This window comes from Aptenodytes patagonicus, chromosome 4 (genome assembly GCF_965638725.1).
Source record: "Aptenodytes patagonicus chromosome 4, bAptPat1.pri.cur, whole genome shotgun sequence".
NCBI lineage: Eukaryota > Metazoa > Chordata > Aves > Sphenisciformes > Spheniscidae > Aptenodytes > Aptenodytes patagonicus.
In genome coordinates this window covers 3,863,531-3,889,869 of record NC_134952.1, presented here as the reverse complement: position 1 = coordinate 3,889,869, position 26,339 = coordinate 3,863,531, and the positions used below count along the sequence as shown (strand labels likewise).

The 26,339-nt window shown below is 37.4% G+C and overlaps 1 protein-coding gene across 2 annotated transcripts in view; it reads right to left on the bottom strand.

Moving 5' to 3' along the window:
• The window catches only part of CTNNA2 (catenin alpha 2), a 548,499-nt gene that overhangs the window by 363,109 nt on the left and 159,051 nt on the right, over positions 1-26,339 (bottom strand). For both annotated transcript variants that reach the window (XM_076335695.1, XM_076335693.1), the window contains exon 7: positions 23,226-23,429. In XM_076335695.1, coding sequence (XP_076191810.1) covers positions 23,226-23,429 — 204 coding nt within the window. The remainder of the gene's footprint in view (positions 1-23,225; positions 23,430-26,339) is intronic.

Genomic DNA, 26,339 nt, shown 5'->3' with positions numbered 1-26,339 from the left:
TTCTGATACAGGCCAGGATGCCCTCGGCCTTCTTGGCCGCCTGGGCACACTGCCGGCTCATGGTCAGCCGGCTGTCGACCAACACCCCCAGGTCCTTTTCCACCAAGCAGCTTTCCAGCCACTCTTCCCCAAGCCTGGAGCGCTGCATGGGGTTGTTGTGGCCCAACTGCAGGACCCGGCACTTGGCCTTGTTGAACCTCATACAGTTGGCCTTGGCCCATGGATCCAGCCTGTCCAGGTCCCTCTGCAGAGCCTTCCTGCCCTCGAGCAGATCAACACTCCCGCCCAGCTTGGTGTCGTCTGCAAACTGACTGAGGGTGCACTCGATCCCCTCATCCAGATCATCAATAAAGATCTTGAACAAGACTGGCCCCAAAACTGAGCCCTGGGGAACACCGCTCGTGACCGGCCGCCAACTGGATGTAACTCCATTCACCACAACTCTCTGGGCCCGGCCGTCCAGCCAGTTTTTGACCCAGCGCAGAGTCCACCTGTCTAAGCCGTGAGCCGCCAGCTTCTCTAGGAGAATGCTGTGGGAGACAGTGTCAAAGGCCTTGCTGAAGTCCAGGTAGACCACATCCACAGCCTTTCCCTCATCCACTAGGCGGGTCACCTGGTCATAGAAGGAGATCAGGTTGGTCAAGCAGGACCTGCCTTTCATGAACCCGTGCTGGCTGGGCCGGATCCCCTGGTTGTCCCGCTCATGCCTTGTGAGCGCCCTCAAGATGAACCACTCCATAACCTTCCCCGGCACCGAGGTCAGGCTGACAGGCCTGTAGTTCCCCGGATCCTCCTTCCGGCCCTTCTTGTGGATGGGCGTCACATTGGCAAGCCTCCAGTCGTCTGGGACCTCCCCCGTCAACCAGGACTGCTGATAAATGATGGAGAGTGGCTTGGCGAGCTCCTCTGCCAGCTCCCTCAGCACTCTCGGGTGGATCCCATCCGGCCCAATGTTGTGGCACTGTATAACGCACATTAACACGGGAGCTTATTTCAGCCTTTTACCATAGCGCCTGTCATAAAAGCCTGTGCAAGTACTAAAAAACAGGTACTTAAGCCTAATGTTTTCAGAGGCTTCATCTATTACCTCTGTCTCTGTCCACTCCTTGTCTGTCCAGGCTCTGAATCAGATAGAAAACACACACATACACACACACACACACATATATATATCTCAGGATGTGTGTTAATGTCAAGCTGCTGCCTTAAGTTTGAGCTTTAAAAAAGTTATCATACTTCTTTCACAATGCCCTGTTACCTGTATTTTCTGCAGTTATGATAGTTACAGTGGGGAAATAGCACTCCCTGACAGGAGCACAAGCTCTTTGGTTTAGGAGGAGGACTGCAAACTAAGTGCAGGTTTATTTATTTTAAATAAATAAATATTTATTACACAAATATACTGTATTTGTGTAAGCATCAGAGCGGGGCCAGATTTATATTTTCCCAACAAAGGGTTGGGGTTTTTTTGTGTATCTGTCACCACAAATGTGACAATATTTAAGAAACTTTGTTAATTTTTTGGTTTTTTGCTTGTTTGTGGGGTTGTCTGGTTTTTTTGTTTGTTTGGTTTTTAGTTCATTATCTAAAAAAATAATGACCTCAAGACAATGAAAAAATGACATTCTTCTTAAAAGGCCTCATTGCTAACCAACTCCACAAGCGATGTAATTCCTCCATGTTATTTACAAAAATTTTCTTGTGCCAAATTTCCAGTCCTTACTTAAGTCAATTCATTTCTCTCTCCAATTAAATGTATTTGTTATTTTTCTTTATATTTCCTCATCTTTCTAGCTTCAAACCCCTTTTCAAGTTGTCCTTCTCCCATTCTCATTATTGGGCCTCTTAGGCAAGCCAAAACGCGCGTGGGGATCTGAAAACGTGATCCTACTATCTCATCATATAGTAACAGGGTATTAAAGACACTTCCAAACAATAAAATAGAACCTGGAAAAAGTGAAGATAATATATGCAAGGACAACATATGAATTATGAATGCTTTAAGAGCCAAATTGCTCTCAGTATCTTGATATTTGTGCTGGCAGTAACATTTCAACCCTATGACTGCAAATATATAGACTGTATATTTCTTTTTAGGTCAGGGGTTTGTTTTATTTATTCATTTTAAACAAACTTACTATCACTCAGTGACTGAAATAAATAAACAGGATGAATTTCCTATCCAAAGTAATTCTTGATGTTGCTTAGATGTTTAGTACTTCAAGGCCTTGAAAATTCCAGATGTACTGTATTTGTGTAAGCATCAGAGCGGGGCCAGATTTATATTTTCCCAACAAAGGGTTGGGGTTTTTTTGTGTGTCTGTCACCACAAATGTGAAGATATTTAGAAACTTTGTTAAATATTTTGTAGAATACAAACTTCACAGTAGTGTGGTTGGAGAGGCATTTATTTTAGGAACTTTTTGTTGAGAATCAAAGAGAAATTAGGTTATCTGATTCTTATCTGATACACAAGAAGTATTGCTACAACAAATATCTACTTTTTATTTATAGCTTGTTGTAATTGAACGTTATAAAACTAGAAAACTGGTTTGTATTCTATTCTTCGTGGACATCACTTCTTTATTACTGAAAATAGATTTAATTTCATTTCCATCAGCTGATGTTGCACTTCAGTTATTATAGTTTCAATGGGTGTAATGAAATGTCACTGCACTGCAATACTAGAGTCAGGAACAACATTATAAAATCAATATGATGGTTAGGCTATTCTTGGCATTCGTAATACTTACGGTTTACTTTATAAAAATAGTGAGTGCTAACTGTATCGAGGTTTCTTCCTCTTATAGCCTCTAGTTTTCAGTTTCCTACGATATTGAAAAACTTCAACTGTTCAACAGAAATTCTCCACATTTGGCTAACCTACTGTTAGTTTCTTTCAGAAAATCGATAGCTATTGCCTTTTTGAATAGGCAAGACAAAAGATGCAGAAAACAGCAAGTTTAACTCAATTTAACCCCTATATTATGCATTGCTGAAAGCTCCCTCCCTTTTTCTTTCATCAGATTCTTATGTGGGTTCAATAATGACAGCCAGCCAGGGACTCAACCAGTGCTCGAGTGGTCATGAAAATGATCCAGCCTACGCGAGGCTCCATCTGAAATCAAACCTTAATGTCTCCTTCAGCATGTGCCTTGTTTCTGCCAAAAGCTGGAAATTTGGATTAGCTCAGCTCTGCTGCTGATCATGCAGTACAGTCAGGGACACGTTCGTGGCTGGCAAGAGATGATGCATGGCTCAAGCACTGCAGCTGGACACCCAAAAGGTTACCATTTACTACAGATGGGCAGTGGAACTGTTTTGCTCTTTAATTTCCTAACTTGAGGGTGGTCAAACACTGGAACAGGCTTCCTAGAGAGGTGGCCGATGCCCCAAGCCTGTTGGTGTTAAAATGGCATTTGGACAATGCCCTTAATAACATGCTTTAACTTTTGGTCAGCCCTGAAGTGGTCAGGCAGTTGAACCAGATTGTTGTAGGTCCCTTCCAATTGAAATAGTTCTGTTCTGTTCTATTCTATCCCCAACTACTCAAACTGGCAGGTTCTTTCTTACCAAGGCAAAAAATATTCAGGGTTTGCCTGAAAAAATATCAAGGTTAAATTTGACGTACATCATTCAAGTTACATATTCATTATCCAACGCCATCATGAAAACCATGTATGTATTTGTTACTTTTATTTTTATGGATTTTAGAGAAATGTATTTCTTTAAAGCGTTGGGGAGAATTGGTCACCCTCTTCCAGACGTATCAGTTAACAAAAATGACAGTGATGGTAAACTGACTTCAGGCTGAAATAAAACGAACATGATCTGTGACTCTGTGTGTGTTTGCCTGCGTGTGTCAGGGACAACTGCAAAAATATGACCCAGCTCGTTACTGGAATGCATATACAGCCAAGCAAATGCAACCCACAGAGCTCCTGCCAGCTGATCCGAACACTAGTTGCAGGCTATTAGTGTGATTGTTTCTCTCTAATTCTCAAATACCAAGACTAACATTGTGTCTACTATATTTTAAAGATCCTGCCATGGCAAAAAGATTGGAGCGTCTCATCGTGAATTTGGTGGAAGAGGTAGAGGCCATGTTTTGACATCATAGACATGAACAGGAGAGAAACCTCTTCTTTTAATTACCATGTTTTCTTCCTCCTTGTTTTCTTAGATCCACCCTGTAATGAACATACAATTATAAACAAAGCATTAAATAAACAATCCTCCTATTCTCCCATAATCAAAATTAAAAAATGACGCCACACAGTGAGAAATTATTTTAACGACTGCAGTACTGAGGGTCTTCTAAATCTATTTTAGCACGTTCTGAACAGATCCTCCTTTTTGAAGCATAGTCAGTGAGATTATAATGCTGCACTTCACACAGTCACTGTGGTCTCCCTTCGATTAGACCATGCAGATCACTACCCAAACACCTGTATGCATTGGCTAAATGTTAATGTATTCTATCAAAACAAGATTACCTTCCACACTAAATTATTCAATGTCATTATCCGTATCGGCCATCTGCAAGCCTAATGCCCTTGTGTTCTAAAATTCAGAGCGCCTGCTGTATTATTTTTGTTTTACATTCCTGGATAAATCCGTTAAAACGCAATATGTTACAGCAAATTCACAAAATCAAATGCAATCTGCTGGCCTATAAAACACCAGTTACCGAAAACCGAAGGATTTAATATAGTAACAATTCAAGAAGTCAGTAAGCAGTCTTTGTGGGCTGAAGGTCGAACCACATGCTAAGTAACAAGTTAGATAATCCATGCTGTAAAACAAGGTATGTATTTGCTATACATAGAGTGGCCTTGAACCCACTCGTGTATTTCGTACCTAATAAAAATCTGAACAGTTGGTCTGATTGGATTTTAAGTGATGCAAATTTGGAAATCAAATCGGCAGACTCCCTTTAGATTTGGTCTATTTAAACTATAATTGTAAAGAACTGCAGATTACATTTACAGTGCTACTGAATTCTCAAGAGATTCAGTAAGAATTATACAGAAGGAAAAGTATTTATAATTTTGTTACTAACAAATAAAAATGTACACAGCATATAACGCCTATCATTTTGTTATTACAGTTTTGCTTACATGGCAGTAAAAAGTGTAACCCCTCTTCAGTGAATGGAATGCTCTTCAATTTTCATAGTCATTTAATTATATGGTTTGGCAAAAAACGGTTATATTATTGTCATTCTGTTAGTCTGTCAACACTAAGTAAAGAGAAAAAAATACCACTTACATTTCCCAGACTACAAATTAAGGTATGATTTGGAGACCAGATTCACATTCTCAATTAGAAAGTAGAATTTTCATCTTCACAAATAAATTTTAAAAGCAATGATGGACTTGAATATACCTTTCTTCCTAACACTTAATGTTCAGTGAGAGACTTCACTTCACTTGTCTTTGGTTAAGAGAGTCAGAAGCTAAAAATGTGAGATACACGCACAACCACCCCCCCCAGTACATTGCAAAATATGAACTCATAGAAATATGAGCTCAAATCAGGATAAAACAGAAAAACACCTCTTCTTTTTCACTGTGATTAGTACCTCCATTAGAAAATGACCTGTGTCCTAGTTCTTGAAGACAGACTTATGAGCATTGGCAAATCACAACAGTGTTAAGATTTTCTTGCACTTTTACATCCAAAATTCATTTATTTTTCTCATGTTTTGACACTGTTTTTATTCCTCCTCTCCGGAGAAAGTTATCTTGTGCATTTTTGGCCCTGATTCTGACTTTGACTGCTTAGAGGAGAACCCTTTTACTGAAGCAAAGATTTACTAAACTTTTTGTAATATTTTCTGACAAAGCAAATGCATTGGCCTTCTGCATTTTGATCACACAACGCAGCTACCCTGAAGACGCTGTACTTCCTATCAGGACTTCTTTTAACACGACTTGTTTAGGAAGCACGTAGTAAGACTACAGGGTTCCTGACCATCGCCTACTCCATATCTTCACGGCTAATTTTAGGCAGATTTCCCACAGTAGGAAATCACACTGCTTTGGAAGTTACTGGTGCTAGTGAGAGGCAGGTATAGCAGGAAAACAGTAGCAGGTGGAAATTAAGCAAGCAATTCTCAATGTATTAGGCCTGATACATTTTAAAAGACACGATGCAGCATGTTCAGTTTTGCTTCAGTGTTCAAAATGGAAATGACTGCAGGTTAAAGTTGATCACGTTTACAAAACGTGGTTCAAAAATGTTTTAAAATATCTACAAATAAAACTACCAAAGTGTAATAGTTTTCACATCTGTCCTTTACTTACTGAATCGATTTCTCCCTTTCCTAATTCATCCTGGACTAAATAGCTTGCAAAACTAAAGGGGGAAAACAGGGTTAAAAAAAAAAAGGGTCAGAATGATGCAAAATAGCTATTCTAGAGACCTGTGTAAATCCCTTAAAATCTTAATGCTCTACAGGCTGTGTATAAGAATCCTAGATTATTCATTTTTAAACAATAAATATCACCTTTGGTTCAGGAACTCCCTGAACCATAAATTGCTGGAGGCTAAGATAATAAATTTTGCAAAGAAGAATCACAATTGGTATGTTTGTCAGGTTCTTATACTCTTCTTTAGTCATCCCCCGTGACCATTATCAGAGATAAGATACTAGGCCAGATAAAGCTTCATTCTGAGCCATTTTATGTTCTTATTTCCCCAAATGTAGCCACCTTCTTTGAAGATAAGACCAATTTTCAGTGCTAAGAACCTATATACAATTATCTAACATCATTGCGACAAACTCCCGTAAGATATGAGCAAATCACCATGTGAAGTTATTCACAGTAACAGACGCTAACAATTTGCTACATCAAAATTTCATTCAAAAGTGGGATTGCTGAGGGTGTTCAATTGCACAATATGTTTGAAACACACTTTCAAACCATCTTGCTGATGTTGTCCTTCATAAACTGCCCTCCTTTTAAGCACTCTTCCCTTTAGGCCTGTTCTCCGCGTAGATTTTTATGTCATTTCCAAACTTGCCTTGTGTATGATTTCGTCAATGGTGAGGGAAAGGCATCCCCGGAAAATAATCCAGGCCACTTAAAATACAATGTGCTTTGAAGGTATCAATCTCTTTCAACTGGCTTGGGGGAATCCACAATGACCTGGTTTCTCACTTACATGTCTGAAAAAGGTTTCTCGAGCAATATGAATCCAGGTCCAACTGAGCACCCATTCCTCATGCTAAACACCTGAAACATCTTAAATTCATAAAGACAATAAAAAAGTCTATAAGAAAACATACATTTAAAAATAAATAAATTATTCTTGCACTGTCACCTGTGCAGAATCGTTCTTCTTTTGCATTTTACATGGAAGTATTTTCATATGCACTCAGATATGAGGCAATAAGAATGGGTTTGATTAATTATCTATTGAAACAAAATCCAATATAGATAAAGACAGTCAAAATAACTTTCTACCCAAAACAGTTTCCAGGGAGGACGGTATCTAACAGATTCTTATCACTACAAACCAGCAAAAATATTAGAAATTGATATACACCCCTAAGTAGTACCGAGTCGCCTTAGCCATTTATCTTTTAAGGCAAAATACTTTGTTTTACACAAGTCTAGAAAAAGCTGTCCCTCTAGCTCCTGTTTGTAAAAAAAAAAAAAAAAAAAAAAAAGAAAAACAAAAGAAGAAAATAAAAGCGATTTGCCTAAAAATCTAAGTCACACTAATGCAGTTAGACTACTGTGGGGTTAGCCATCTGGCTTAGTGGCTCATTAGTAAAGAAATGACCCCTATGCATAAAACACCGTTGGGTCATTCCAAGCTAATGAGCCTTCAAGTTTTATTGTTTGGTACATACAAATGGTTGAATGTAGGTCTACTTTGTGAGTCTAGTCTTACACACTCACGATCAGGCATACCTTTTATTTATTCATTCACTTATTTATTTATTTACATTGAAAGGAGAGAAAAAATTGCTTGAGGAGAGAAATAAATTTTATGTTCATCAAAGGTATGGGCAGATTTCTTTAAACAAAGTTCCTCAATAGCTTCTGACAACCAAAAAAAAAAAAGGGGGGGAAGAAAAAAAAAGCCTCTGTATTTCTGCTTCAAAATGTATTTCACTAGTTAAACCATGCTATGAAATTGCAAAACATTAACTTCTTTATGCTTTGTTTTTTTAAACATCTGATTTCATAACTTTAATTTAAATTCACACTGACAAAATGCTTACAATTGAACGTTTGGATTAATCATGGGATGACTATCCATGCAGAACACATCAGGATGAACCAGTGCCCATAAAACCCAGGACCCAAATCTAACAATGTATATAATTAAGTTCTAAATCTTTCCTGGGGATATCTATATACTGGAAGTCAGGCATTTTATATTTCCAACTGAATCCCTTATGCATTTGTGTAACGATGAATGACTTTTCACTGACATCCATGGGATTTGGCTCTATAGTCCTCATCCTAAATGCAGAAATCAAAAGTACTGCATGAGACATAAGGGTTTGTGCTCACCTACCCAGTCAGAAGAATAAGACACAATTTTGGAATGAACTAATTTATGTCAGTATTTATGACTGACATCAACAACAAAAAATTCCTCCTCTCAGTTTCTTGCTCTTTTTTCTCTTTTTCTTTCCTTTTTTTTTTCCTTATTTATGTAATAAAATAAATAAATAAATAAATAAAAACTTACTCTTTCTGGATACTTACTGCAGTTATGGAGTCTTATGCATGACCTAGACCCCTGCTTTTATTTATCTAATAAAGTATTCACATTAAAGTTTGCATTACAAGGCCTTTAGTCATTAAACATATTGTTCCGCTTTAAATGATAAAAAATGTGTTTAAAGATAAAATAACGGAATAACAAATAAGTTCAAGTGCTTGAATTTTGTAACTTTTAAAATATTTTAATCTTCTGAATGTGCCTATATGGAAGACAAAAGGAAGTTACCAGTAAAAAGGTCATACATCCGATAAAAATAAAAATTCCACTGAGCAAAACCATCATAAGGTAGTTCACAGAGAAAAGAAATACACAAGCAAGTGTTCTGGCCATTTCACATCACAGCAACTTCTGTTCTGCTCTATAAGAAACAAAAACCCCACCATTCCGTAGCCTCAGTACATTCCCTGGGTGAATGGTCCCACCAGCTTGGGAAAACTCAGTGTTGGACTTTTTTTTATTTGTTTTCTTTCCCTTCAAAACACTATAATAAAATACAACTAATGCAATTTTCTCCAGTTTCTTGGGTTTACAGTGCTCCAGATAATGTGGTTATGTTATTATGTGTTTATGTGATTACGTTAGATACCACCGTTCATGTTACCCATCACTGTCAATCTCTTTCTACCCTACCATGACGTCTCTTTTCAAGACGAAATTGTACGGTGTTTAATACAATAGCTTTAAGAGAACCAAAGGTTTCATTACGTTAATATGTCTCTGGTTAATTCTACCTTATCTACTTATTCTGCTTACCCTTAAAACCCGATTAAAATCTAATTTATCTGATCCCAGGATTCAAATACTATCTGGCAATGCATTTGACAGCCTTACAGTAACTACATTACTACACATCATGCCCCAAGGTAAATACCTTAGATGATTAGATACCAAATAGATGATGTCAGAAAGAGCTCAGTCATTGTCCACTTAAAGCTACAGAATTTTGTTTTGAGGATCTTGGACTTTATGTTGAAATGTATAAATTTCATTGCAATGTTAATGCATAATTACAATGATAATGCATCCACCTGGGTTGTCACTCCCCTAGTGTTGTTCTGCTTTTTCTTTTTAAATAATTGCTTAACAAATGAAAGAATTGGTCAAGGTAGCAGTTAATTAATCTGACAAACGTATAAATAACCTACATAACTTATGTATTGTGAAAACGTGTGGTCAATATGTTACCCTAAACTTAATCGTAGCTTACTTTATAAAGCAGATAAGCTTAAAGCTTTATCATAGACAAATGAATTTCACAAAATGTTTCATTTCATTCTGTTGAAGCCAAATGCACGCTAAAATTTTTTAACAGTTGTAATATCTGTTAAAAGAAAGGGTTCTGACAAAGTTTCCAAATGCTATTAAATATTATGAAAATTGGATCAATATTTAAATTCTGAAAAGAATCCAAAGAAAAATGAAAATTACTTATTCCTCCAGCTCAGTCATCTTAAAAGAAATGGAACAATCTTCTTTCCCTCCTACTATTTCGTTAAGGAAGTTTCAGGGAGCTGATTACAGTAGAGATGCTTTTTCTGTCTTTCATTTCTCAAATAAAAATACAAAATAAACCACATGTGCTCCCAGTGTCTGGCTAATACACAATTCTGGATAAAGTGACAAGTTACTGTGTCACAAGATGATGTCCTTGCAGTTCTACTGTATTTAGGAAGTCATACAAGAATTTCCCAGGTCAAATATCAAATCCTACTGAACAATGATATATCTCATTTCATATTACCATATATTTGACTGTTAATTACCTTGTCTTACAATGCATATGTTCTTGAGCTCTGCATCATACATGTGCATCTGAAATAATTTCAAAAGGGCAGGAGAGGCTCTTACCCCTTGCCTGCCAAATTCCTTATAGAAATCAAAACATCAATGCCATTCAAAAATGCAAGTAGAAATTAATGCCTGATTTCTACTTGATAGTTCACGCACTTAATATTAATTTGATTAAAATATATACATATTTTCCCCAAATAACCTTTTGGATCTATTTTTTTCTAAAGATCCCGTAACTGCTAACAACGTAACCTCTTCTTTTTCTATATTATTACATTTTCTTTGATTACAGCTATACCACATCAGCATGCAGATCTTTAGTGATGTAGAAAATATTTCTGGTGTGCAAGCGTGCCCTCTTCTGGACATCTAATACCATCATTTCAGATGACAATTTTCTAACTTGCATTGAATTTTTCCATCATTAACTTAGAGTGCCTTGTTCTCATTTGTACAAACACTCCTTGTGTAAACAAAAAATGAATAATGCAAACCAATGCAGGATATGTAAACTGGAGGTTTACACACACTAATGTAATTTTCTAGTTTTGTAGTTTTGATTGCTAATCAAAGTGTAAATACTGTAAGGACATTACTAATATGAAAAAGACTTTTAACCTTTGCCTGTGGGAAAGTGTATCCTTGACTATCAAAATGATGATCTAATGTACTAAACAGGACAAATTTCACTTCACATCCTCTGTCCTTCCCCTATTTCTACATGACTTCCTACCAGCTTTTAATGAATCATAGAATCATAGAATAGTTTGGGTCAGAAGGGACCTCTAAAGGTCATCTAGTCCAACCCCCCTGCCGTGGGCAGGGACATCTTCAACTAGATCAGGTTGCTCAGAGCCCCGTCCAACCTGACCTGGAATGTTTCCAGGGATAAGGCATCCACCACCTCTCCGGGCAACCTGGGCCAGTGCTTCACCATCCTCATCGTAAAAAATTTCTTCCTTATATCTAGTCTGAATTTACCCTCCTTTAGTTTAAAACCATTCCCCCTTGTCCTGTCATGACAGGTCCTACTAGGAAGTCTGTCCCCACCTTTCTTATAAGCCCCCTTTAAGTACTGAAAGGCTGCAAGAAGGTCTCCCCGAAGCCTTCTCTTCTCTGGGCTGAACAACCCCAACTCTCTCAGCCTTTCCTCACAGGAGAGGTGTTCCAGCCCCCTGATCATAATGAGAACGAAGAAAGACTACAACAACATGCTCAGAGCTGATTTAACATATCTCATGATGTTAATACAGTTGGCTACATCAGACTTTGAAAATGCTCAAGAGGAGTTATATAGACTTATTTCCTAAACAAGGGCCAACATGCACTTAACAATACATCACTGATAGGCACTTGCACCCTTGTGGAGCCCAAGCCTGTTTACAGCTACTCCCTCCTCTGCTCACCTGCAGAATAATAGTATGTCAGAGAAAAAAATATGCATAGCTAATTTACTCCTTATGTTTCCATTGCTGCCTTCAGGTTTTCCACGTGATTACCAGAATTTGGACACATTATGCACACCAAAAAAAAAACCCCAATGGTAGGTAAACAGAAAAATATTATGTAGCCTCCAGGAAACACAGATTTTTGACATGGGTTTCTGAAAGCTAATTTCCGTAGGTCCATGCTTATTTTATTTTGATGCATTCCCAATAACTGTAAGCATTGGGAATATTTTGCTTTGTATCCAAAAGAATACAATGCACAACAATGTTAATCTGGACTGTGCAAATATTGACAGTAAGATCCATACACCAAAAGCAGGTATACATAGAGCTAATAATCATATTGCTATTGGTATAGTATAAAATGCATGAAAAACTTCTCTCATACTGATATTGACTTGCAGACATGGAAAAACAACAAATTAATGACCCATAAATGCTAACTTCAGTACAAAGAAAAATTATAGAAGTTATGAATCACACTATGTACACAAGATCGATAAAGGACTTTTTTACAGGTGAACAAATAGGTTTAACAACATTATTTTCAGATAGCCTAAGTCTTGCAAACATTAAGGCAATGCTTTCCAGCATATTAAAAGCACTGATGCAGAAGTCATTACTTTTGTAAGAACACGCTTTAGAAAAAACAAAACTAATTAATGCAAAATAAAATGAGCTAAAACATGAAAATCACCGGAAGAAAATGCAATGCTTTTTTTTTTCCTTCAAAAAAACCATTTTTTATCTGAATACACTGAGTTTAAAATGAGTACATACTATGATAAGATATCAGAACTATAGCCAGACATTTTGTATGCATGCATACGTATATGAGGTAGAACAAAGAGGAATAATAAATACATCTGTCAAAAAAGGCAAGGTTTCTGGAGGCAAAGTATTGATGAACTTGGGGTCCACTTAATAAATCATTTATTCCAAACTATGGCATGTAGGAAATTAATATCACATTTTATAGGAAAGCAGTTTGGGTTGTCGGTCAGAAACAAACAAAAAAAATCATCAAAATTAAATCCCACGTAATCTTCCCCATGACTGCTGTGCCCACTTCATTCTGCCCCATGTCATTCTTCTCCCAGTTTTCAGTTCAATAGGCAAACCAAAGAAATTCATTATTTGCCCAGTTGTAGCAAAAATTTAGTACATATGCTAAGGAGATTCAGGTAGTCTTTAAAGAGGAAGAAATTAAATTGAGAGAAATACTGTCTTTGAAGAGACAGACATTATGCACACCCTCCAACAGTCAAGCACTACAACTATACAAATATTCCAATATTATTACAGATACTTTTTTTTTATATGGAAACTTCAAGGCACTTAAGTTTTAATGAATAAAGACTGACACGACCTCAATTTTAATGCTGGAGTAACAGAGGCCCAGAAAGACTAAGCTTTATATGAACATACAAATCAGTGATAAAGGGCAAATAACTTTACTTTCAGGCCTGTGACTTAACCACTCGCCATTCCTTCCTAGTAAGATAAATAGCAAAGAAAGGAGCAAATATAATTTATAGTATTCTCCTGTATATTTAAATTCTTTATGAGACTGAAACATTTGAATTTACATGTGAAAAAAACAGTGTTTCCCGATTAGGCATCCAGTACTTTCAAAGGCAAAGACAGGAAAAAAGTGAAAAACCCAGAGAAAAGAAGATCTGATAGAAATTTAGAATATATTAGAAATATTAATGATTCAAAAAGATGATATGAGACACCAAGAAAATAATTATTATTTAATATATTTCTTAGAAGTTGAGTGAGCTAATGCTGGAATAACTTTTATTTTCTTATGTGAATTGACAAGGATGTCAAGAAGGATGTGGAAGATACAATACCTCTGGCTGAACTGGCGGTCTGGAAGTTGTCAGCCCTCGTGACCCCAAGGAAATGGGACTGTTCATATAATAATCTCGGGCAAAACATTTAAACTTGTGACTAAATTCCACCACAACTTAACAGACTCTTAATTTTAAACGTGTATAGGACGTACTGACACCTGAGAAGCAAAAAAGGAGGAAGGACATTAAAAAGCACCACCACCACCACCACCAGCAAAAACACAGTTGTGGAGACAATTGTTTCTGTTTTAATTGTAAATCTGGTCATTCTATACTTTAAAACTCCCCAAAACTTATGTCATATGACAATTTACTATCACTATAAACGAAGTTATATTTACTACTATATACAGGTATCATTATTTTCTGAAAATATATTGTTTTCAATCTTTCTTACAAACTGCTTCATAGCAGCTGAAAATAAATGCATAAGAATAATCTTTAATACTTCTTGAAAAGTCAGACATGATATAAAATGTAGAACAGCAGTTTGAATACATTGTAGTAGAACCTAGACAAGATAACAGAAAGAACTTTGATATTGCGTATGTGTGAACAAAACTGTGTGTCAATTCTACTGACATCTTTCATTAATCTTATTCCATCTCCATTTTCCTTGTACTTAATTTCTCACAGGTCTCCTAAATATTTTATGAGCTTACCCATATTGGCATATACCTACATACACTTTAAAAAAAATACAAGCCTTTTGTATTCGTCTCTTTCAGATGGGATTCGGAATAATTTTTTTTTTCTTTTCAATTCACAGAACTCTGAGAAGGGAAGTGGGAGTTGTCTTTCCCATTTCTATGTTAGTGACCAATATAAAAAACCAACAACCCAAAAAAATATTGCTCTTGGAAAGGTGTTTCAGAGAAAAAAACCAAAAGCGTGAGAAAGCCTTTGAAAAGGTAAACCATTCGGTCTCTTAAACCAGCTCTGTGTGTGTGCAACTTAAAATCATAAAAAATAAAAAAAATATGCCCTTTGTCACTTACTCTAACCCTCTTCTCCAAAACTGGATCAGACGTAATTCTATCCTTCCTCTTACCTACTCTTTAAAAACATCTAGTGACCGAGATTACATGATCTTCTTGGGCAATATATTCACGTAATACTACCTGAATTAGAAGAGGTATTTTAGAATGCCACACAATATATTACTTTTTAAAGCTCGATTCCCGTGGACAGAGCATACTCCTGCTGAAAAATCATACTGACCCCTGCCTTGCTTTCTGTTTGGCTTATTTACTAATTTCCAATACGAAAAGAGGTTGTGGGATATAGAATACAGAAAAATCTGAAAAAAAAATATCATCGGCAGCTGAGAGCCAAATGGTTCAGATAACAGTCCCAATCACAGTACCCGAAGTAACACCAACAGGAATATTAAGTGGGACAGGATAAAAAGGGAAGTAGTAAGACGGAGCTCCTTCATGTTTTATCAGATCTACATGAGGTGGTTTGCTCTGCAAAATATTACCCCAAAACTATTCTGAGACATTAAGGTCTACACAGTTTTTTACCCACATAAATGGAATAACATACCTGTTGCCCATGCACCCTTCATGTAATATAATATGGAAAGTTAAGTTGGAAAGCCTGTGAGCTTCACGAGCCACCATCTACCGAGATGTCTGGACAGGAAAAAGTATTGGACCAGTCTACATACATTCGCCTGTCGCAACGTTTGCAGGGAAGTTCACCTTCACTCCTCAAGTTACGGAAACACTAAATGCATGGTTTCCAGTAATAAGCATGTCTAGATTTAAACAGTTCCTTAAAAATGCAGTTTACTTAATAATGGAATAACAATAAAGTGATAATAAGGAAGAGAATTCAGTGAGGCATTGGAATGTAACATGATTTAGACCCTTTTTTTCCAACCTTTCAGGTCAATCACTGGGCTTCACTAATTGTATAGAGATATAAAAGAAAGTGAGAAAATAAGACTTCACATGCAGGCACTTGGTTGGATTTACTGGCAATCTAGAAAATTTCCACCCTAGCTTGGAGGGAAATGTCTTGTCAGAAACATCACTCAACCTAATACAGCAATTCAGCCTTAGATTCCAAAAACCTCATGTGCTTTATTTATACTTTAACAAGAGATACAAAACTTTTCTCATGACATATCATGGTCTGGCTTTAAAGACAAAGAGCATATAGGAGGCACCTGTAAAATATTCTCCAGTGGACACCACCAGGGAAAAGCTATCAGCACTGTGGTTCAGAAACAGCATTTTCTCCCATAAATATTAATTCAGTAAATTTAAAAATCTGCTGGTCTAAACAGATGACACACCACAGGGCTGTGCAAATTTACAACTACCAGAACCTGAAGTCAAGACAAATTGTTAGCATATTTGTCATTTCCAAGCCATAAAGTCCTACTTTCTTACAGGGCTTTTCTGTTTGTTTCTGATGGAAAACATCAGCATGGTTCTCTGGATCTGCTAGGAAAAGCAAAACAAACACTGAACACGGACTTGCAAAACCAGAAAATACAGGAATGAATAAATAAATCAAAACTCACTTGTGCAATTGTAAGCAGTGCGGCATTTCTGTAAAACTATCAAAAATTACTGGGCAACCCCTACGAGGCCCTGATGTTATCATCAAAAAAAGAAAAGTCAGAAGGTTCCTTAAAAGGTGGCTCAAGTCACACTGTAGGTAGCATGCTTAGACAGGGATTTATGTACGGTCGTGAGAAGTCGAAGCACTCAGGAGGGACGCATAAATGCAAAGAAACCGAAACTGACTGAGAAGCAATGCTGTGACACATCGGAAAACATTTGCCCATTTGGGAACACATCCTATTCCTCCAGTAATAACTACTGTGTTTCTACTTGTTTCTTCCAAGTTCGGAAAGACAAAACTGCTCATATAGCCTCTGAAAGAGCAGAGTGAATAGTAAAATAGCTTATCTCCAGCTTGAAATAGTAGGAAGCTTTAAACAAGCCATTGTCCTCTAAAAAATATTCAGAAAGCTAGGAACTCAACAACAGTACCAATGGAAAAACTGTCCTGCTGAGCCGGTCATGCCTACATCAGTCGATCCTGGTGACCCAGCAGTCAAATCTTTTGTCACTCATCCCTGATTACTTATCTCAGGACAGCTACAGACATTTCTCTGTCTCACAACTGGAATTCACTGCTCACTGTCACCCAGATTAACCTTATGCAAATCAGCACCAGAACTGAAATGTACACAAGAATTATTACTTTTCTCTTAAATATGAATTCAGACGGAGCTGTTACATAGTTTATTTGTAGTTTAAACATGAGAGTTTATAGATTTTCATTTGCTATCTTGTTTTTCATTCTCCAGTCAAGCACAATAACTTCAGCTGTCCATTAAGGACCTTTCATTTTCATGTACTGCAGCACTATAATTTTACTTTGAGCAATTCAAATTTTTCACTGATATATTTGTGAAGAATAACTGCCTGTAGACTTGTTTTCTCATTCGTACTCCTTATATTTTGCATTTTCAAGATATGACATTTTCTTCTCTGTAGGAAACAGGAATTAGAGCCTATAGCATCTCAGATATAGTGAACAGACATCAGGAATGGGTAGTAACTGTAGAGAACAAGATTAAAAAGAGCAAACACTAAGCAACTTTATCCCTATGGCAATATCAGTAAAACATCAACAAAAAAACCCCTAACCTGCAGTGTGCTCTGGTCCTCAAGTCTATACATTAAATCATCAGTAGTAATACGAGGACTTCATAAAGGGCTGTTCATTCCACTTGGATACACAGAAATATTCCCTGTCCCAAAATCCAATTACAATAAAAACAAACCCCAGGCTTTTCTGAAATGTTGGCAGTGGCTGGGAACAGGAGCACTGTGTGAGAGGAACAGGCAGGCATGAGAATGAAGATTAATAATGAGCCCAAAGGTTTAAGAAGATAACCTTGTATTTGAACCAGGTAGGAAATGCATTTTCAAATGTGGACTTGAAGTAATGCCAAGCCAGTATTCAAGTGATTACAGGGGTCTTTAATGGACATGGCTTACTCACTTGTCAACTGCTTTCCAAATTTCTCTTTGATACACTCCAGCAACCCAAAATTCAGTCTTTCTCCACTTGGCACAGAAACCAATGATGTCAGAGCGAATTCAAAGCATCCTTTTTTAAGCATATTTTTCTAAAGATATAATTTTCTTCCTTTCTTATCCTAATCAGACATCAACACAGCAGCACCCCGAAGCTTGCTAGAAAGGGTGCCCAGCGTTGGGTTATATGAGTTTGGCAGTGCACTTCTAATCCAGGAGTCTGAGTTTAAGAGCTGTAACTCCCAGGTTTCTAGGATTTTTGCTCCCTGGCAGCCTGCAATACAAATCATGAAGGATCCAGGAGAGTAAACCAGCAGGAAACTAGACGACAATCAGAACTAACCATCCATTAAATAATTTGTTCATTTAGACAAATGGAAAACAACTGTATTAAGAGCTTCCGTGGAGCTGTATTTAGTTCTTCTCTGTAGGACAGAAGGTTAGAAATGTAATTTTATTTTGAAATAAATGATTGCATTTATCACACATACAGAAGAATCTGAAAAAAACCCTATCAATTTTCTGTGAGAGATGGAAAAAAAAGTCATAATACCCAGCAGACTGAGATTCCTCCTGCCCCTGCTTCCCAGAAATAAAAGATTTTAAAGTTCAGCTGAGTTCAGCCTAGAAATAATAGATACCATGCTGGGAAAATATTTTGACAGAGTTACCGATAAGACAAATGAAACTAATACATATTACCAGATACACAAATAATAATGAAACAGTTCATATCTCATCTCCATAGAAGTTCTTGCAGAGGGCTTATGCACTGTGAGACTCCAGTCGATGCAATATACTATACAAATGCATAATTATTCATAGAACTGGTAAATATCCTAGGGACTAATTTTCCTGCAGCAATAATAATTCAAAAATCTCCCACAACAATAATTGCCTAAATAACCTCTGAATTGGGACCAGAACATCTGAATATTTGTGAAGACAGCTTGGAAAAAAAAAAATTAAAAAATCTCATTTGACGTGTAGGAAATGGAACAAACCAACATTTATCTGAGGAGAAAGAAGGAGGAACCAAAACACCCCTCTCCAACTGTGTCTTTTCACAGTCCTCTAAATGCATTCCTGTCACTTATCCTAAAACCTTTATAACAGAAAATAATACAACTGCAAAACCAGCATTATTTTTACCCATCTGCGTTGAAATCTGCCCTATCCTCCTCTTCACAGATTTTCTTTTCATATTTTTCTTTGGTTGCCAACATTTGGAAAGTAGGTATCTGCAATTTTTTTAAATTCGTATCTCTGTGCCTCACATCTTGAATCTTTGTTTCACCAACCTTGTCCCCTCCTCACCAAATGATAAGATGACCTGTGGCATCTGTCCGTCTAGTTTTCTGAATTGCAAAACAGCTTTAACTTACTTTGGTAAAACTCTGGATAATACACAGAGAGATTTTACCCCTGGCATATAACTAACTGTAAGAGCATCGTTATCTACTTGTTAGTCTGTGATGGATCCATAAAAACTGGGCAGATGAATGGGGAAAACAACATTGTTATGTGTGTTAAATTTTCCCTTCCCATGTAGCAGAGCATATGGATCCACTAAAGTCTGATAAAGCAACTAGTGACAAAACAGATCTCAGGTGCAGGGAATATACCAGCAGATACGACAGATGTACTTAAAAAGCCCCGCGGGAGCACAGAAGATAAGACACATGCCTCTCTACAGGGAACTTTCTAAGAAAGAGGTGGGCACAGAGGGGTGTTCTGCAGGTGGAGGAGGTTTTCTTATACATCTTATACTACTTAAAAGGCAGACGTCCCTACATTGTTCAGTTGGAAGCTATTTCCTTTTCTTGCACACAAAACCTGGGAAAACCCTTTTTTCTCCTTGCATTGCCTTCAGCATTCATCATTTGAAATGCTAGAAAGTATGCAGCATCGCACAGCCAACCTTGTATTTCATACAGCTGCCTGTAAACCTTCCAGTTTCCGATTCTTGCCTGCAAAACCATCCACTGGTGCAAAAGCAAAAAGAACCGTGAAACTTCAAGAACGATGTCTCCATTCTATGTTCTTTTGCACTCAATATTTTACTTAGCTTCTGTGAAAATTTAATATGAGACAGAACATAAACCACAACCAATTTATAATGAGACTTTGCAGTGTAAATATCCAACAGGTAAAAGGGAATATGGAATCTACTTAACAAACAAAAAATAGAAATGTTTTTGTATACAAAAAGAAACACCCCTCTGAACCCAAATCATAGAAGTAGATAACTCGAAAGAAACAAGTTTAAGCTGGAGAAAGACTGGCCTAACATTGACTGCACAGCACACTGCCAATACCCTGCAATTCATTCCCTGTATCCTTTAAATATGACCACAAAATATTTAATTTGTTCTATGTTCTCTGAATCTCATGGCAAGCATCAAAAGCAGCATGCCCATTTGATCAACAATCACCAGCCAAAAATGATCTGTCATTTTCCAGATATCATCAAACAGCAAAAAAACCCAAAGCATCAATGTCTTATTCAATTTCACAGGCTTTACCGCGAGAGCAGGATTGCAGTGGTTTAAGCCCATGTGAGCAGAAGATGTTAAAGATGTCCATCTTCACCAAATCATCTCAAAGCTAACGTACTCTGACAGTCTAGCCACCTCTTGGTCAGACTTATAACTGTGTCATGTTACGCAGTTTGGTGTATGCCTTTCAGTTTTTCTCTTTTGAAACTCATCCAAGCTTTTAAAAAACTTTCCAAGTGCAATCTTTTGTCATAATGAACTTGCTTAGCATTATTGTGAACCCCCCAAAAATCCATCCCCAGGTTTCAAGCAAAAGGTTAAATACTAAAGCAAATTCTGCCAGGGTAGACAAATGGGTGAAATTCAGTCTCTAGATAGATACCTAAACAGGAGCTGCCTACAAGCCAGGTATCTAATCTTCTATCCTAGTTAATGGGGGGTTAGTTAATACAGTCAGAGGAGTCTAGAGTTATTTAGCTTATCCCATATTAGATTATAACACTTAGTCATCTGAATGGCTTTTCATGTTCCTTTGGCAGTATTGATCTGATCTCCATCAACCATAACAGGGGCTTAAGCAACTGAGGCTCAAGTGATTTAATAAAAGTAGGAGTCTGGCCATTTGTTCTTCCCTAGAGCATACCTGACATGGAAGTGGGGCTGGCAGATACGACACAAGACCCGTGGTAGATCCAAATGCTTCTGAGTGGCAGACTGAGGAGCCTCTGTCCAAATGAGCACCGGACTATTTAAACTGGTAGTTTAAAATGGCGCTAGGCATCTTTCTTTAAACAACTGGATTGAGGCCCCTAGTTTACCTGTCTGTACCTATGTACAGGAACCTAAATTTAGGTATATTAACCTGTAAACTGAATCCCATCCCTTGTATCTGCTAAGATCAGCTTGGAAGACAATGCTTAATGCAATACCATTCTCAAAATCTACCATCCCAGATGTGTTTAAATTAGAAGTACTTCACTTTTCAGTAACTTATGTATATATTCAGTTCTTACAATGTTTACCCAATAGCTGTAAAAAATAGGTTAAATTGATTACTTTCCAATATAAAGCAGGAAAAAAAAAAATAGGAATTGTGCAGCTAAGACTAATTGGAACAGGAAAAAAAAAAGAAAAAAAGAAAAAAGGAGGAAGGCAAATTAAAAAAAAAAAAACCGCAGTAACCATAAAAACAGATGCTCACACCATTATGTGTTTAAGTAAAAATGATGAAACCTTCAGTGTGCTCATAAACGCCTACAGTCATTTAAAACTCTCCTTCCTCTGTAAACGTGGTCAGAAATAAGAATGTTTCTGGTCCAAGGGCAAATTGCGTCGTTACCAAAAACCTGTGTACTTAAAAAGAGGCACCACAATCCTTCAGCTCTCAAAGTTTTTTTGAAAGACCTTTAAAGATTTCACCTAACAGTAATACTTCTACAAAGCAAGATTCTGTAGGAAGCAATCCAGCAAGTCCTCTTCCACCACAGTCTCATCACCTGTTATTTAATGCTCTCTTTAGAATTTCTAATCCATTACACAACAGCACAGACTTTGCTTTCATTCACAGTACAAGAACCTTTCAACTATCACTTAATAAAAAACAAAAAGCAAATAATATAAGCTTTTAAATTCTGCACCATCAGAAACAGCTACTCCTTGAGGTGACTCTATTATGTGGAATAATACCTTAAAGAAAGTCATAGTTAATTCTGAGCTCTACGATAAAATGACTAGACTGAAGTTTGCGCTATTGATACTGCATTGTATCAGTACCAACTAACTATAACAGTACCAATGAAAATAACAACGTTAAAGGTTCATCCTTGAACAGTCTCTTCAACGTTATTTTGATGATTCTAGCAAAATAGGATCAAAATGTGCCACCTGATACTCTGGTAGCAATGACAGACGAGAAACAGTAAAGCACAGGATGCTCCGTTTGATACCTGTTTGCAAACATTTCCATTTTAAAAAAGGTTGTTGATGTTGCTTAGGACTTTTTCACATATCCTCCGAAGGACACGGCAATAGTACTTATGAGTTTTAATACACAATGTGAGGTGGAGAGAATTTTCTGGGATAACTTGTGCAGCACAAAGGTTATGCACTGCAGGTTAACACCATGTTGAACAATTTACACCTCTTGAAACCCTACACAGATAGCTGTATTTAAGATGCTGCAGATACGTTCCTTTGTGTGAACAGCACTGGTGCTAAACTCACTGCTTTCATAGCAACTGAATATTTGATAGCTCCAACAGCAAGCGAAGACCTTCAATGGTTTAACCCACGCAGCAAACAGACAACCTCATGTGAGCATCTACAGGCAACATCCTAATAAACAAACACAATGACCACCATCACACAGTGGAAATCACGTAGCAAATTAACTGTACTCACTTTCATTAAGAAAATAATTCTAAGGCCTTTTCCCACTTACGTCACTTGCCTTTACTTTTCATTAAAAAAGTATTTTACCTCAAAAGGAATACTTGTTGTCTATTTATTACATAAGAAGAAACTAATGCTAAAGCTACAGGGAGCACGGAGTTCCTTTGCAGGTAAAAAAACATTCCCGTGAACTTCTAATTGTACCAAACTTCCGTCAAATGTTTGCAATATATTAAAAAGTTAAATAATTCAAATAGCATTACCATTAAAAAGTTAAATAATTCAAATAGCATTACCTTTACTCCTGGTATAAAGACGCATTATTGTTTTTGTTAATTATTAAAGTCATAGCATTAGCCTCAGAAAGGTTTAATCCTCTACTGGAAAAGAAGCCAGTAGTAAGAGTGTATAACTTACGTTATTCATGTACTCGCTGAGCAGATCCTGCAGGGCCTGCCGCACGGCATTGCACTCGGCTACGATTCGTTCCCGGCGGTCGTCTCGCGTGCACGAAGAGTCTGCCATCAGCGCGGCTCCGCTGATGATACTCTCCAGCCTTTCTTCAAGAGATGGTCTGAAGCGGGCCTCACTGAAAGTCATTGGGTCTAATATAATTTTGTTCTAAAAAACAAAACACGAGTGGGAAAATTAGGAGCATGCATAGTTTCAGGATTTCTTAAACGTCTCTTATTTCAGCAGCTTCACAGTGTTCTTAGTCTTTCATATCAATAAATTATCTACCAAATTACTGAAAAATCAGTATTACAGAAATATCTGGTAGCCCTGAAATCCCAATATATGAATAAAATAAAAATAATTGTATCTAAAAACAATTCACAACATATAGTTATAAAACACTACTGTCAAAAGCAGCACAACGGCTTCAAATATGTATTTGGGAAGCACATAGTATAAAAAAAATCAGCACAAACTACTGTAGTATGCATGCAATATGTGTATGTGTCTCTTTACCTCTATATATTATATGTATATATTTCATCTTCAAGTAAACTAATATTATTCTTTCCTGAATCTTCTGAAAATTCCTTGGATATTCAGGAAATCCATGTGAAAGTTGCAAGTTATTTATGACTGAAGAGAAAGTGGAATGTTCTCTGTTAACTAATTCCTTCATTTTGATTATTTTTATTAGTAGACTACACTGCTGAAATGCTACTAGATTATCTCAGTATTAAATGAAAAAAAAATGAGGAAATTGTCATTAACACTGCAAGAAAACCATTATTAGATAATCACACTTAGACAAAAATGTGAAATATCTCTGATTCCCATTCTGTAGCACATCTTTTAAAAGCCTTTTTCTAAAGGCTTTTGCAGGCCTTTTTTTTTGTTTGTTTTTAAATCAGGAAAAAGTGCTGGATTACTTAACCAAAAAGAGAGCACTACAGGAAGACAGTCTAAAAACATCTTTAATTCGTCAAAGAGCCTACCGGTTATCAAAATATCTGTATTCCACTAGAAAAAAAGATTATTTTCAAAGATTGTTTTCTATTAAAGACATTTTCATTCTTAAATTATGATCTCTGCTAAACACTTGTGTACTTTATAAATCAAACTTATTGCCAAGTATCAAATAGGACTAAAAAACATAGGTTCTACCCCTATCAGTGTACAACCTTATGTAACATTATTAGTTTTGAGTCACCGCTAGATTATATTCTGACTTGCTTTTCTCCTTTTGTAGTGCAAGATAACAAATACAAAAGCAATAATCACCTGCTCCCACTTACAGGCGCATTAACAACACCGTGTAATTCAGTAACCTTTTGCTGCAATCATGCAAAGAAGTTTCATAATTGCACATTGTCTAAAAATGCTCTGTAAGCTGTGCACTTCTTATTTGAGCTTTAGAAGAAAATAAATCATGAAATAGGAATGAAAAAGTTAAGTGTTCTGTTTTCTAATAATCACACCTATTTTAAAGCACATAGGATTTTTGCTAATGAACCATTTTAATTTTCACAATGTTTTGATAACTTTATGATTAGTCTATTTCCTTTAATATCCAAGAGCAATCAACAAGCACAAGCCAAATGATACAGTTAATTTGAAAAAATCCAACGGAGTCTATTAAAATGTAAATCAGGATTTAGGGACATGATACATAACCAACATCTGCCTTTAACATTAAAAACTGTATCTGTTTATTACAAATCAGAACATGCTCAAATGAACTTATTCTAGGCTAAGTTCTGATTCCAAGTGAATATGTTTTCTTTAATTCAGCGGGACAAGGCTTTTACAAAAGATCTGCTCATTTCTCAATAAAACTTCCAATTAACTCCACACAAGAAACATAACTCTCATTACTATACAGAGAAAGACGATCAAGCCCTGAGAAATCTATAACTTAACTGAATGCGTAGCAGTTAAATAGTAATAAACATAAGGATGTCAGGAAATTTATGAAGATTCATTATTTAATAAAAAGGACAAATAGAAGAATTTTAACCAGATAGCATATTGTTCCAGCTCCAGGAACTGCTGACTTAGCAAAAATAAATGCAGCATTACCCAGAATCATAGACTCATAGAATGGTCTGGGTTGGAAGGGACCTTAAAGATCATCTAGTTCCAACCCCCCTGCCATGGGCAGGGACACATTCTACTAGACCAGGTTGCTCAGAGCCCCGTCCAACCTGGCCTTGAACACTTCCAGGGATGGGGCATCCACAGCTTCTCTGGGCAACCTGTTCCAATGCCTCACCACCCTCACAGTGAAGAATTTCTTCCTAATATCTAATCTAAATCTCCCCTCTCAGTTTAAAGCCATTACCCCTTGTCCTATCACTACACACCCTCGTAAAAAGTCCCTCTCCAGCTTTCTTGTAGGCCCCCTTCAGGTACTGGAAGGCTGCAAGAAGGTCTCCCTGAAGCCTTCTCTTCTCCAGGCTGAACAACCCCAACTCTCTCAGCCTGTCTTCACAGGAGAGGTGCGCCAGCCCTCTGATCATCTTCGTGGCTCTCCTCTGGACTTGCTTCAACAGTCTTCCATGTCTTTCCTACGATGGGGACCCAGAGCTGGACGCAGTGCTCCAGGTGGGGTCTCACCAGAGCAGAGTAGAGGGGCAGAATCACCTCCCTCGACCTGCTGGCCACGCTGCTTTGGATGCAGCCCAGGATATGGCTGGCTTTCTGGGCTGCAAGAGCACATTGCCGGGTCATGTTGAGCTTCTCATTAACTAACACCCCCAAGTCCTTCTCCTCAGGGCTGCTCTCAATCCATTCTCTGCCCAGCCTGTATTTGTGCTTGGGATTGCCCCGACCCAGGTGCAGGACCTTGCACTTGGCCTTGTTGAACTTCATGAGGTTCGCACGGGCCCACCTCTCAAGCCTGTCCAGGTCCCTCTGGATGGCATCCCGTCCCTCCAGCGTGTCAACTGCACCACACAGCTTGGCGTCAACAGCAAACACTGAGGGTGCACTCAATGCCACTGTTCATGTTGCCGACAAAGACGTTAAACAGCACCCGTCCCAATACTGACCCCTGAGGAACGCCACTTGTCACTG